The sequence below is a fragment of the Rhamphochromis sp. 'chilingali' genome (genome assembly GCF_963969265.1).
Source record: "Rhamphochromis sp. 'chilingali' genome assembly, chromosome: 2".
In the NCBI taxonomy this organism is placed as follows: domain Eukaryota; kingdom Metazoa; phylum Chordata; class Actinopteri; order Cichliformes; family Cichlidae; genus Rhamphochromis; species Rhamphochromis sp. 'chilingali'.
In genome coordinates, this window is record NC_137930.1 from 22,556,768 (window position 1) to 22,570,369 (window position 13,602).

Sequence of the window (13,602 nt, forward strand, 5' to 3'; positions counted from 1 at the left end):
TTTTGTTTTAAAATAATTTTTCTGGATCCAGCAAAATAAGGAATTCCTTTATGATCAAGTTCCCTCATATTATTGAGATTTCTCTGTTTCCTTTTAACCCCTTAAATGTAGGAAGTATGATACAAATTAAAACTCATATATGCCAATTTATATGTCTTTTTTTGTGGTCAGAAGATTCAATAAACATTCAATTTTTTCTAATTTTCTGGCAAGTTGCAACAGAACTTGGACTTGGTTTCTGGCCATTTGCAAGTTGAAATGGTCATGGTTCTCTTTGTGTTGGTCCTGTGATGGACCTGTCCAGGGTGGGGCAGGCTCGAGCCCCATTGTGACCCTGAACTGGATCAAAGGTTAAGAACAGGTGGATGGATGTCTGGAATCGTCTAAAATGCATTTTCTATGCAAAAACAGTCTGGTTTTCTACCATCTACCAAATCCCTGTTTGTGCACATGTGCTCAACCTTTGCTGATAAATCATTGAGTCACATTTTTAGAGAAGTAACAAAGTCAAATTCTTTTTTTTCTGATGAATATTAAAGGAACCTTTTGTTCTCAGACACACTGGTTTTCTATTTCTCCTCCTTTTTATTCTTTGATAAATTCCATTTATCTCGGCTGCTCCGTTTCCAGCAATGTCAGGGAAAAACATTTGTGTCCTGACATTTCTGAACACGACTCGGGCTATAAATAGGATTTTTTCCATTTTGTACAAGTCTTCAGAGATTGACTGAAGTCCTCGGGGTTTTTCTTGATGCTCACTGCCCTGGTCAGTGGTGAATGAAGATGCTAGCTTATTTGCTTCTCTACTGGTTGCATGGTTGTTGGGTTTATTGTGCATCCTCTACTGTGTTTCTGCCATTTGAACTGTTTGAATGTTACTCAGAGTCCTGCTGAAGATGAGGATAGTGCTGCTGAAAGGTCCAGTGGTGAAAAGTGCTTGATGTGGTTAAAGTTTTCTCATTTTTGACATTACTAATGGCAGTTAAATGGTACTTATGGTGTCGCTGTCAAGGGAGGCCACTGTTAGTCTCTACTCCTGCTTATAACCCCTTCAGTCTTAAGGGTGGTCGGGTAAATATCTTTTGCGTGCAATTTTTTAAAGTGGTATTAAGAAAAAGTTCTCCAGACTTTATGACGGTATTTCAAAGTTTTTCTTTGGACATTGTCTGCTTTTTCACTCATTTTCATTCCAGTCCTTTTAACTCACCACTTAACCACGATTTCTTTTCTTGTTTGTTTTTTTGCTAAACCATGTAACATTAGCCTGAATATTTTAAGCACAGATAACAATGCCTACTGCTGTGTTTTTAAATTGTCTCGTTCCAGCGGTGGGCCTGTGCTAGACAGACCCAACACCTACCTCAAGGGATAAACCACTGTTATGTCTACACATAAACCAAATTATAAGTTGTATCTTTAGGCACCTGGTTGTGTGTTTGAGACAAAAATCCCACACACACTGCCAATGCAGTAAAATCATATGTGGACAGAAAAACAGACATCAGTCATGGATTGGCCTCCCCAGAGCCTGAACCTAAACATTACAGTTATGTTCTCTAGAAAGAAAACACAAGTAAAAACAACCAATGTCTAAAGAAGAGCTTTGAGAAATTGAGCATCTAATATTAAGTTTTCATTTAAAAAACATAAAGTAAAATAAAAAAAACATAAGTCGCAGTAAGAGAAAAAATAGGTAGGTGGGATAGCAAAAGAATTTATGATATTGGGCCTGACGTTTTTCAGTTGCACCACAGCATGATGAAATAGGGGCTTATTCAGAGCAGACAGAAATCAATGTTAATGTTCTTTGATATCCATCATTTGGACTGAATCTGAGTCTATGAGGCTGCAACAAGAGCCACAAGGCTGGGAACACAAGCACACATGGACACACACACAGAGGGACAGACATACAATGAGTTAAATGTAAACAACTAGCCTCTGGGCAAACTAATACAGCTCCCAGTGAAAAAAAACCTGACATTTCTATTTAAGGTCTAAGGTTGAGCTCTCGTGCAAAGCATTGCATGATCTTCCTCATGCCAGGAAAGGTCAGAAAATGCTGTTCAACAACCTCTCTGAAGAGAAGCATGTACGGCATTCAAGCTGGAAATAATCCCGCATTCTCTGCTTCCTGAAAAGCAAACATTTAGGATATGGCTTATTTACGACAGATGCTGTCCCAGAGGCAGACATGCAACTGCATCCGCACACATCAACCACAGCTTTACACTCTGTATGTAGCACCAGTCTGAATTCATTTTATAAATATAATCTTACTGTAGGGACATATTTAGAAGACATAATGGTTCAAAAAAAAGAACAAAAAGGCTTCCAGCTGGGACAGTGAGTCATTGCGATGCACACATCTCAGAGCTGCAGGAAGGCTTACATCCGTAATCTGTCAAAGAGAGGAAGTGTGTATGTTTACACAGTTTTAGTTGTGTACATATTACACTGCAAGCCACTTATTGACACCATGCACATTTTGTTTTGGCCATAACATGAAGTCACTCTTACTGCGAGGAATAGAGCATGTAGGGAAGTGCATTTTCTTTCCCATCTTAAAAATGCACCATGCTCTGTTGGGCGACTACTAATGATGGTTTGTTTGTCTCCAGCTAACAATTTCTGCAATCCATTTCCATTTTTCCTGCTTATATTTGGTGTGCCATTATTACAGATATATGAGCTGTACTGTTAAACTGTGTATTATTACATCTATCTGGGTCTACTTTCCCTGACAGTGACTTGTGCATCATTGCATTACGTCAGCTGAAACGATCCGTCACGCCAGTAAACTGTTGACAGTTCACAGATTGCATGTTTTGGGCGGGAATCGTCAGGACCCTGCAGGGGGTTTCTGTACTGTTGCCACCACAATCTATTCGGCAGGGCAATCTTTTAAACACATTCAAGTGCCATTTCACTTTTCCAGTGCATACACTAGGCCTACATGTCTTTTGGGGATGCAAAGAACTAATTTAAGGCACAGCTAAACAAATTAGCTTCAAAATCGGGACCGTTTTCAACTTCAAGACCTTAAAGTCACGCTGACTATATGGAAGCAGCTTTTTATGGTCATTTTGTTTTTTAAACAGGATTCATCAGTGGCCCAGGCTGCAATGTTAGAAAGAACAAGCCACTCAATGCTAAGCCAACTGAACCCCTTATTGTAATAATTAGCATTAATTGAGTTACCGTCTATGATGATCATAGAATTATTTGCTAAAATAAGTAAATTCCCTTTACTTGGGTCTCTGCATTAGTTCACCCTGTTTATAAATCCACCCTTCCAAGAGATAAACATAAGAGCTAATGAAACAAAATTCAATGAATGGTCACTGGCCTGCCATGGAGTGGCTAAAAATACAGGCAGCATTTCCCCTTAATCAGATTGATTAAAGTGCTCCCTGGTTGAAGCCCTCCCCCTGAGCCATCTGGCAGATGAGTTTTCAGTGCACTGGACCGCTGTCAACACAGCTCACCTAAACTGCTTTGGCACAGGTTAGCATGGTTTCAATGACAGCTAATGCCCATGTTTTTTTTTCCTTCTTTCTGTTTTTCACATCACCTGCTAACGATGATTCTGCTGCCTTGTGTTAACGATCACAGACTAAATACGAGAGCTCGAAGGTACAGTTTGACATTTTGGCAACAATATTATTTTGTTGTCATTCTATAACTTGGATGAGACGAGCGACAGTAATATAGTGATTCTGAAAAATAAAAATGCTAGAGGCAGTAGTCAGTAAAGGTAGCAGGCAGGTTTTCCTTGTGCTTTCCAGTTGTTTTTTATCACCTAAGGAGAGCATGGCTTCCTTTTGAGCAGAGTTATGAAAGCTGAACCTTTATTGTCCTGAACAGTCATGTGAAAGATAAAGTTTTCAAAGGACTGAAACCCTGTACTTTCCATAGTAAGTAAGAGGGTAAGAAGCAACAAAGTGCATGATAATTAAATCTGCCTGATTGAGTAAGGGTCACACGAACCAAGGTGTGAATGCTTTGTAAGATACTGCTCCGCCATGCCAACCTATTTGTTATTAAGGTCACACGGAGGTGTGAGCGAGGCTTGAAATGCCTGGGAATGGGTCTCAAGATGACGTTACAGGTGGCACATAGTTGTTCACAGTGGAAATAGATGGCCTCCTTTTACACCATCTGTCTCAAACCATTTGTGTCCTCGATCTAAAAATCTGAAGATTAGTATCCTCAAAAGAGTGTCATTTTTCCTTTAAATATACTTATAGAAGAAAGGGAACTTTCTCCAGAGGACTGTTATCACTGAGCGTCAAATATTGCTGCAGCTTGTAAAAATCACTGGTAAAAATTAACATGGATCCTCCTTTATTGTTAATGACGTAATGTTTGCGGCGCTGGTCTGCGTATTGGCATGCCAAAGCCCAAGACCCATAACTGTAAGCCAACTATCGTTTGATTTGCTGCCCAAACAAAAGATCTGAACAGCAGTTGGATGGGGTCGCCGTGTTTAGAGCCAGAGAGGCGTGTATGAACTGATCATATAAAGGATGTCCCCTCAAGTACACAATAAAAAGTCTGAAACCTATTAAAACCTACTGCTTTCTCAGTAGTCTGAGGCCTGAGCATCTGCTCATCAGACTTTCTCATATAGACACTCACTGCAATATCATCATCCATCAACTAACATTCACTGGTAAGTAAGCATTTTCTAAATCCCAAAATATGACACAAAAATGGGAAATTCCGAGGTTATTTAGGCCATATGGAAACACGGTGTGACTTAAGATGTGTGCTCATGGAGATTTATAACATTCTCCACGCACTTACCTCCATTAAAATCATTAAAATCAGTACATATTTCTTCAGTAAGGCAAAGCTCTCTACAAGGCAGATAAACACATAATGCCACCAGCGGCACTTGCTGTAGCAGAATAATGATAATAAAAGCATAAATGCTGTTATGTATTTTCAGTTCATCTGTAACAGCCATAATAGAGGAATTGTTCCGGATATATCAAGTGTGACATCAAGCCAGTTTTTTTTTCCAGAGTAAATCTTTGTACATCATCACACGAGCAGCGTCATACCGTATTAGTCATGTCCAACGCACTTGTGCTGAACATGTGACTCACTGTGTCACAAATGAGTGAGTTACAGTGAGTTACGTCACTGTCCTTAAATCCTTTCTGGCTGGCTTTATGTCTTTCCTGGCATTACTCTCAATTACTCTGGGCTAAGGGATCTCGCTTGTGGACCACTGAGGCTTTGCAATCTTAGTATTTAATGCATTTATAGATACAGCATAGGTGACATGTGAACACGAGCTAATGATACTTAAGCAGCTAGCTGACTCTTGGTTCAGAATGCCCTCACTAATGTCACTGGATGTGGAAGGAGCATGGCTCTTGGGATAGTAACTTGATTATTTTGCTACCAGGTGGAAATATCTCAACATCTACCGCACTGATTGACACATAATTTTGTACAGACGTTGGTTCATCAGAGAACGAATCCAAGAATGAAATGACTTTGGTGATCTTGTGACTCTTTATAATCACTACCCTGACCTATGAATTTAATATCATCAAGTTAGCATCATATTTATACCAAAGCACATATACATGCGAGAGTCACTAATTTAACCAGTTTTCACTTATCACATTATAAATGTGCAAGAGAATGGTGCAGAAAAAATGATCTGTGTAGTGTCAGAAAGGGTTTTGGGTTTGTTTGTTTTTTTTGCCTCTTCATTGAGTTTCCTAAATGGGAAATGGGGAAATTAATGACTGCATTCTTCTTCTTTCTCTACAGCAATGCACTATTTTTAGTATGAAGCAGCAGATAGTATCTCATGCAATGAAAAGGTCAGGAAAAATAGTCAAGTCTCGGTTTCACGTATCACTGTCTCATGATGGCACTATTCTGAAAAAATATTTATAGTCTTCCCAGTTAAATCCATTGAGCCAATGTGTGTTTTTCAAGCTGAAAACCAGGTTCATTGCATCTCTCATCTCTCTCTTTCACGGGCTAGCAGGTAATGGTGTGATTAACTGTCAATAAATTGCACAAAGAAATTCACAAATCAAGTTCCACATGAAATGTGCAGGATGTCATTTCCTCATGACTCCGTGTTTTTCCCACACTCTTTAATCTATTTCTCATTTGTTTGTCTGCTTTTGAGCTCAGGGCTCTTCTGTGGGTTGCATCGGCAGAGCTGCTACGAATAGAGCATGTAAATTGGAGTTCTTGGCCCGAGGCCCTTCCTAAAGCCACCAGGGAAGATGGTAAGCACATGACAGGACCCACAGATGTCAAGTACTGTTTCAAAAGTTTTTTCTCTCAGTTTGTGCCTTTTTTTAGCAGAAGTTTTGCATTCTTTCCATCACTATCCAGTGAGGGAGTTCATTGATAATTTAACTTATTTGCTCTTTTCATATGACTGTGTGCTGTGCTTTTATTGCATAAGCATAATTGTCCATAGACAAAGATGCTTTTTTTAATAAACTTTTCCAGTCTATAGCAAAGTGTCTGCAAGTTGTTGTGAAAGCCTGTTGTAGTTAATTACTCTAAGTATGTCATACAGGGGAAACATATATTATTGATTTGGAAATTACTTCATGATTCTTCACCCTTAAAGGTTTATGAATAATTTAGATGCTGAAGACGATTTGCTCTACACCTGATGAAATAGGGAGATAAACCACAGTTTAGTGCAGCTCAAGAGAGTACTTTGTCTTTGTCATAGATCTCAGTGCAATCATTTTATTAAGATGGACGTCTTTAAGTGATTAAATTTAGATGTATGCACAGCCCAATCTGCGCTGGCATATCAAATCAGACAAAAAGCCAAGCACACTTTAAGTTGTGACTCAGCTTGAGGGAAGAGGGTACATCTCAGTTCAATTAGACCCCTGAGAGACTGGACCCAACCTTGCCCTGTAATGGATAGCCATCATAAAGTAGGCATTTTGCTGACAAGAGCCCCTGGTTGCGTATCAGTCGTGCCCTGCCTTCAGACTGCAAGTGACAGCCAGTGTATCATGCAGCCAATGATGCAACTTAAAGCAAAGGGAAATTCGAATGTGTGTGGAACCTCAGACAAAGGCATACTGCAAAAACACAGAAGCACCTCTGAGACATCTTCTTAATCTTGGACTCAAACAGTGAGTCTTCAACTTTTATTTACTCCATGAAAAAACCACACACTGCATCGCCCTGTGCGTAATAAAATGAGAACACTTTACATTTATTCTACAGGCAGTTTGCATAAATTTCATCTGAGTTCAAAACACTGTCCTATGTTAGCCTGACGACAGCGCTCCCTTGCTGTTCTCCAGCCTCGAAATCACACTGTGATTTCACCTAGTTTGGCAGAGTCTCCGCTTATCTGATCTCTTCTTCGTTATTCTGTGGCATCTCCACAGAGCTACTTACTCTGTGGAGATGCCACAGAATAACTACCGATGTACAAAAGGCAATTATTTCTAAACCAACAACTGGAAGATACTTATTAACAGGATTTCTCTACTGTATGTTAAAGGTAAGCACTATTTTCAGCCAGGGCTTTGAGAAGATGGAAGTTATAATTTTATTGTTTTTTGGTGCTCCACTGCGCTGCAGTCAGACACTAATGGCAATTTCTTGGAAACGGTGGTAAATGAGAGACCATGCACTTCACTTAATGGAATTCTCATCTTTCATTTGTTGAATAATCCACACACTTTAGCAACTATTAGAAGAGCTATACTCAGACAGGAAGTTTTGGTACGCCATAAAGCACCAGATTATTACATTCCATTAAATACTCACAGGTAACCTCTAAATTTACACACATGCAGGTAACTTTTGTCCAAATGAATGTTTATATTCATGTTCAGACTATGATAAATTAACTTCCATGAGGAAAAAACAACCAGAAAATCTTTTTTTTTAACAGATAGAATAATTTTCCTCTGTTATCTATCACTCTAGAAAATGCCACTTTGAGTTCGGCTCTTGCTGTCCTGACACAGAAGTCAGTTAGCAGCAGAAGTCTCTGTTTTTAAGAGTGCTCTCGACACTTACATCTCCACTGTCAGATAGCAGGTGCTGCTGAAGAGAGCTCGCCTCCCTGACGAACCTTTTCTTAGGCCCAACTCGGTCAGCCAGGTTGCCCATGATCAGTCTACGATTTTAGCCCACCGGTAAATAATCTCATTCAACTGTCTCTCCTTTCTCTGTCTGTCTTTTTTTCTTTTCATTTACCTACTCAACTCTTCCTTACTTTCTCTCCTCTCCTGCGTCACTGACACACTTACAGACGCACACTCACACTTGAATTTCCAGTTGCACCCTCCTGTCCCTCTACACACACACACACACACACTTTTTTTCACGTATAAATCTGGGTTAGATCAGTCCTGTTTTGAGCGAGATCTAAAATAGGATGACCTCCAGTTACGGAGGAGAAGGGCAGGAGTAGACAAAAGGAAGGAAGAGGACTGTAACAGTGTCACAGGCAGACAGATTAAGAGAGAGGATTTTATAACTGTTTACAATTTCATGAGAAACGGGAGCTTTTCTCACATCTGCAGAACGAAAGTCTCTGCTGTTTCTCTTAAGGAGGTCCAGAAGAGAATCATAGTAAAAATAAACCTTATTAAATCTTACTTAAAAATGAAAATTAAGCGTGACGTGTCAGAAAATGGTAAATAAAATCAGATCTGACGCTGTATTTGCATTGACATTAATATTTTTGATTAAACCCGATAAGGGCGCCAGTTAAGAAATGCTAAAGGAGTCTTCATTTTTTGTGGATGCGTACAAATGCAGGTTTCTTTTCTTCTTTTAGTCCGATAACTGAATTACTAATATTTGTGCACAATGTATATCAAGCCAAAGGTAATGACGGTACATCAATGAACAGGGTCGCTTTAACATGTTAGTGCAATTCAATTAGGCATTCTGCTAAATTCTCTATTGTGCTAACTGTTGCTACTCAACACATCGTTGCCCTCTGGTGGTCAGGAGGTACGATCCCCTATTACTACTCCTTTAATATCTTTTCCCTATCTGTGCTTTTATCTGTGTCTTTTACTCTTCACTTTACAAACCAATGCACCCTATTAAAGGGAACATAACCACTCAGTTGAGACTAATCAAGACTCTGATGTGTTAACACACAATGGAGGGCAGATAACTTTACTCCCACATACACACACGAGCCAACTGTTGTGTTGATAACACTACGGCCTCTCTGCATAAGACACTCAGTACAGATGCCTCTAATAAAGAAACAAAGAATCAGGGAAGATCATCTCGACACTGTGAATGCTGGGAAAGCAGTGGAATTCCACTCATTTCACTCTGATAAATTTCACATCTTAGAGTAAGTCGTGTATAAAAAGCCCTTTTTTTAATACAATACAGCTGTTTTAAATGAGCACTTCTATTTTTTTCTAATCAACCTGTCCTTAATATCAAGCTAGGTTACTGCATTTAATCCAGCTAATATGTATCCAAATTGTAATTATATATTCACATACAATTAGCTACAACACCTGGGTTTCATCATTTATTTCTAACACGTCCAAATTTATAGGAAGGGTTTTGTTTAATGGCCAGAATTGCACAGAAACAGCGCTGGTGAAGTCTCCACCGATCCTGTCATAGTCTCGGACTGTCGACTTGTCTCCATTACTGTCATCCAAGGTCTCACTGCTGCATTTGTCATCCCTCATCACAACTTTTACAGACACAGAACAAGTCAGCATGCCTAAAAGGATCATCACAGAGGCTCTGTTCTTGGACTGATACATTTTCCCGGATAAATGCTCCCTTTAAGCAATATCAGGAAGCTTAGGGAACTGTATAAATTTCTTCTTTTTTTTTTTTTACAGAGATGACGAGTTCAAGGTGTTGGCTTGGCTTCAAATTCCCCACATGACCACCCCCACCTAACAAGTTGCAGGAATTAAGCTTTTCTGCCTACATCTCCATGCCTGATACCAGAGAATACCTTCAAAGATCGTATGGAGTCCATGACTGTATAAGCTACAGTTTTCTGGCAGCACAGTGAGGACCTACACTGTATTAGCCAGTTTGGATGGATGTGTCGGATAAACAGGAAGCTAAGCCAAGAAAATCTTGTCTGGAAACAACAACTCACTGGCTTCTTGTATGATACCTGCCATATATGCTGCATTAGATTTGGGAGGATTGTTGCAGCTGTCTTAGCTGACAAGCTGTATATATGTAACAAGAGCCCTGCAGATATACAGATATATCAGCAGCACAACACTGACAAATGACAATAAGAGTTATTTACAGCTGATATATAATCACTAAAACATGTTTTTTAATGTTTTGTACTGCACCCAAAACCTGCCATTAACTTATTCAAACTCTGTCTCTTTCTTTTCCATTCTGCTTTATGTAAGAGTTTCTATATGTGTGTTGTCTAATTGGACAGAGTGAATAATATGGGAGCCTTTTCCTTTTTCTTTTCCAACCAGTGGGGCAGATTTTAGGCCCTTCTCATTATGTCTGGAATGTCAGAAACAAAAAAAGACCCTTTTAAAGATTCATAAGCTGCTAATGAGGTTACGCAGCACATTTCAAAGCAAAAACAGTGTGACGAGGTGTGTGTGTCTGTGTGTGTGCACAGCTCACAAAAAGAAGATGGGGGTTATGCAATACTGTTGCTCAGTGAAAAGATTAACCAGATGAGCAGACACTGTCAGCTAAAACAAACGGCAGACGTCTGACTGGATTGTGAAAAAGGAAACTGGTTCATGTTTTCAGTTTATATTCTAAACCACTTCTGACAACTTCAGTCTGTAGTGTAAGAAAGGGGTCTTAAAAATTATCATGTGCATTTATATAATGCCAAATGACAACAACGGTTGCCTCAAGGTGATTTATATTGTAAGGTAAAGATAATAATGCCTAATACCTCCTATGTGTTTCCTTGCTTAACTAAAAGTAGCTTCCAAAACAGTAACTTTGTTTTATCTTTATGGGACACTAGTTGTACATCTCATATATTCAAATAGCATAAAGCCACTAGTGCTCACCTCAGTCTCCCAGTACATTCACCTATGAAATAAGTTTGAACATCCTAGGTGACTCCCGTCTTGAGTCATCCCATTCACAAGATTTTCCAAAAACTTGACCTCTGACCTTGAGGTTGAGGTCACTGAGACTGAAACTTATGTGAAATTCTTAACAGGTGCATTTATTATATCAATTGCAAAATCATAGATCACGTCTCTTTCACGTTATCATGTTCACAAGATTTTCAGAAAACTTGACCTTGATCGTGAGATCAAGATTTCAGCTGGTCTGAGATTTTTTTGGTAGATGCACCAATGGCATTTTCAAGTTGTTTTATTCACAAAGTTGGGTGTCCATCCCAACTGCTCCCCCTTTTTACACCTGAAAGGTAACACACAATAGTATTTTACACTAACAAAGACATCCCCAAAGCACTTGGGATGAGGAAACTGGACAAATGGAGGACAAAACAAGAAGCAGCAGGCTTAAAAAAACACCATCTACAATAGTAGAGGACAGGCCACAAATACTTGGTGGCCTGTCTACATTTTTGATGATGGCTTTCTTTTAATCTTCAGTAACCATACAGCATACAGGAATGTGTACAGACATGTCTGTGTTCCTGACTGCTGACCTGGTAATTGTCAGATATTTCTTACAGTATCCTGTATTTGACATCTAACAAACAACTCCACTAGGGTGTGGTTTCCTTTTGGAAGTAGTTTCTTATTAAATAAAACAGAAATGCACTTTTAAAGTGTTCTTTTTCTCTCATTATTGATTTCTAAACAATGTTAATAGCTTAAGCATTTTGAGGCATACTTTTATGCTCTGCCAGATGACTTGCTGAAAAATCTGGATTAATCTGCAGTAAGGTTTCCAACGCTGAACATGTTTTTATATAAGTCTTCGAAACATTTGCATAGTAATGGAGCTGCATCATATTATTACGCTTAAGGGCTTCTTACAGTTGAATGCAAACAACAGCATAAGAGATGTGTGCACGTTGTGGAAGGGGAGGAGGTGAAACGGCGGATGATAGCAATTTGTAAAAGGTGATGAAAATATAATGTATGGCAACATTAAAAGCATAATGAAACCTGCTTTTTCATTTCCTTTCCGTGCACCTTGCAGCGTTAAAAAAAATGCAATCAAGTTAGCAAGAAGTGCGAGCAGGAGGGGCAGCTCAAGAAGAGGAAAGCAAATGACTGGCTACTTATTGTTCTTATTGCCCCTTGGGGATAAAAACGTCTTCTGATTTTGATTCTGATGGTAAGGTCATGTATAATAAAACTGAAAATTTGACAAATTATTGCTGTTAATTAGCAGCACTGATTAAAAAGTTCTAATTTTAAGCTCAGTAAGAGAAAAAAACTGATTGTGATTCACTAAATGAAATCTCACACAGGTATTCATGAATGTGATTTACATTATAAATATATATGAGCTCATTTCAGACCTCTGGGATTTTGTTATGGCCATGTTTTGTTTGTTTTTTAAACACTGGAAAACATTTAGCCTTTAGAGAGCCATTTTCATTTCAATGATAATGGCACCTTTCCTTTTATCTCAAAATGCCAGCCTGAGAGGTCTCACAGCAGATGCATGAAGTTATTATTATTTTTCTTTATAAGCGCACCCACACGAAGCAACAAAACAAATCACGATGTAAACAGAGAGACGCATCACGTTTGACGCATTAACGTGTTCGATGACGATTATGTTTATTTCTTAATATCTCAATAAAAAGCTATTTTCTACTGCTAACTTATTCATGAGGGGTCACCACAGGGGTAGCTTCGCATATATGATTTGGCAGATTTTCATCTAAGTAAACAATTTCAGTGTTTCCAGTAAGGGAACATATGTGAAAAATCACGTGTGAAGGAGTGAGGCCTGTGATGGAGTCAGAACTAAGGAAAACACAGGGAGAAAAAACTCTTTCATTAAAGTTATCTGCTAATCCTTCTTGCCTGAAATGTGATTTCCAGCGGAGCCAATAGCCCCTTCTGGCTCACAGACCAAATGGGCCGCTCTAGTTAAACCCTCCTTGGCGCTCTGCGTCTTTGCTAATTTTTCTTTTTCAAACACGCACATAAACACACTTTCTCTTACCTCCGTCATGTGAATAAGGTAGAATCTCAGTTCTTCAGCGTAATCTGCAAGACAAATTAAGGAAGACGATGATGTTAACAAGACTTTTTTTTTTGCCAAGCCAACTCTAGTGCGCTCTTTTTTGCTCGCTCGTGTCCTTCTTGTACACAAAGCAGCATTCCTGATTTCCGATTACGATACTGACAAAATGCTTTTTACTAATGCTTTTTATTGATGGAAAGCTTTTACTGTACGTCAGCTTCATAGACATCCTCCCATATTTCACTGAGAAAGCCCTCTGTGAGACAGGCCTGTGTGTCTGGAGTCAAGATAAATGGTTGTAATCGAGTGAACGCACGCAGTCGAACTCAGACCCCCAGAATTTATACATCGTGGTTTAATGTTGTGTTTTGTTTCGCATAAGCAGACACACAGATCAACAAATCTATCCATCCACAGATCTATCTCTGTCTGTCTTACGAAGCCAAATAA

At 39.1% G+C, this 13,602-nt stretch overlaps 1 protein-coding gene across 7 annotated transcripts in view; it reads right to left on the minus strand.

Moving 5' to 3' along the window:
- The window catches only part of rgs3a (regulator of G protein signaling 3a), a gene marked incomplete at its 5' end in the record, with an annotated part of 156,352 nt that overhangs the window by 63,349 nt on the left and 79,401 nt on the right, over positions 1-13,602 (minus strand). For all 7 annotated transcript variants that reach the window (XM_080875367.1, XM_080875371.1, XM_080875374.1 and 4 more), the window contains one exon: positions 13,132-13,175. In XM_080875367.1, the coding sequence (XP_080731493.1) occupies positions 13,132-13,175 (44 nt within the window). The remainder of the gene's footprint in view (positions 1-13,131; positions 13,176-13,602) is intronic.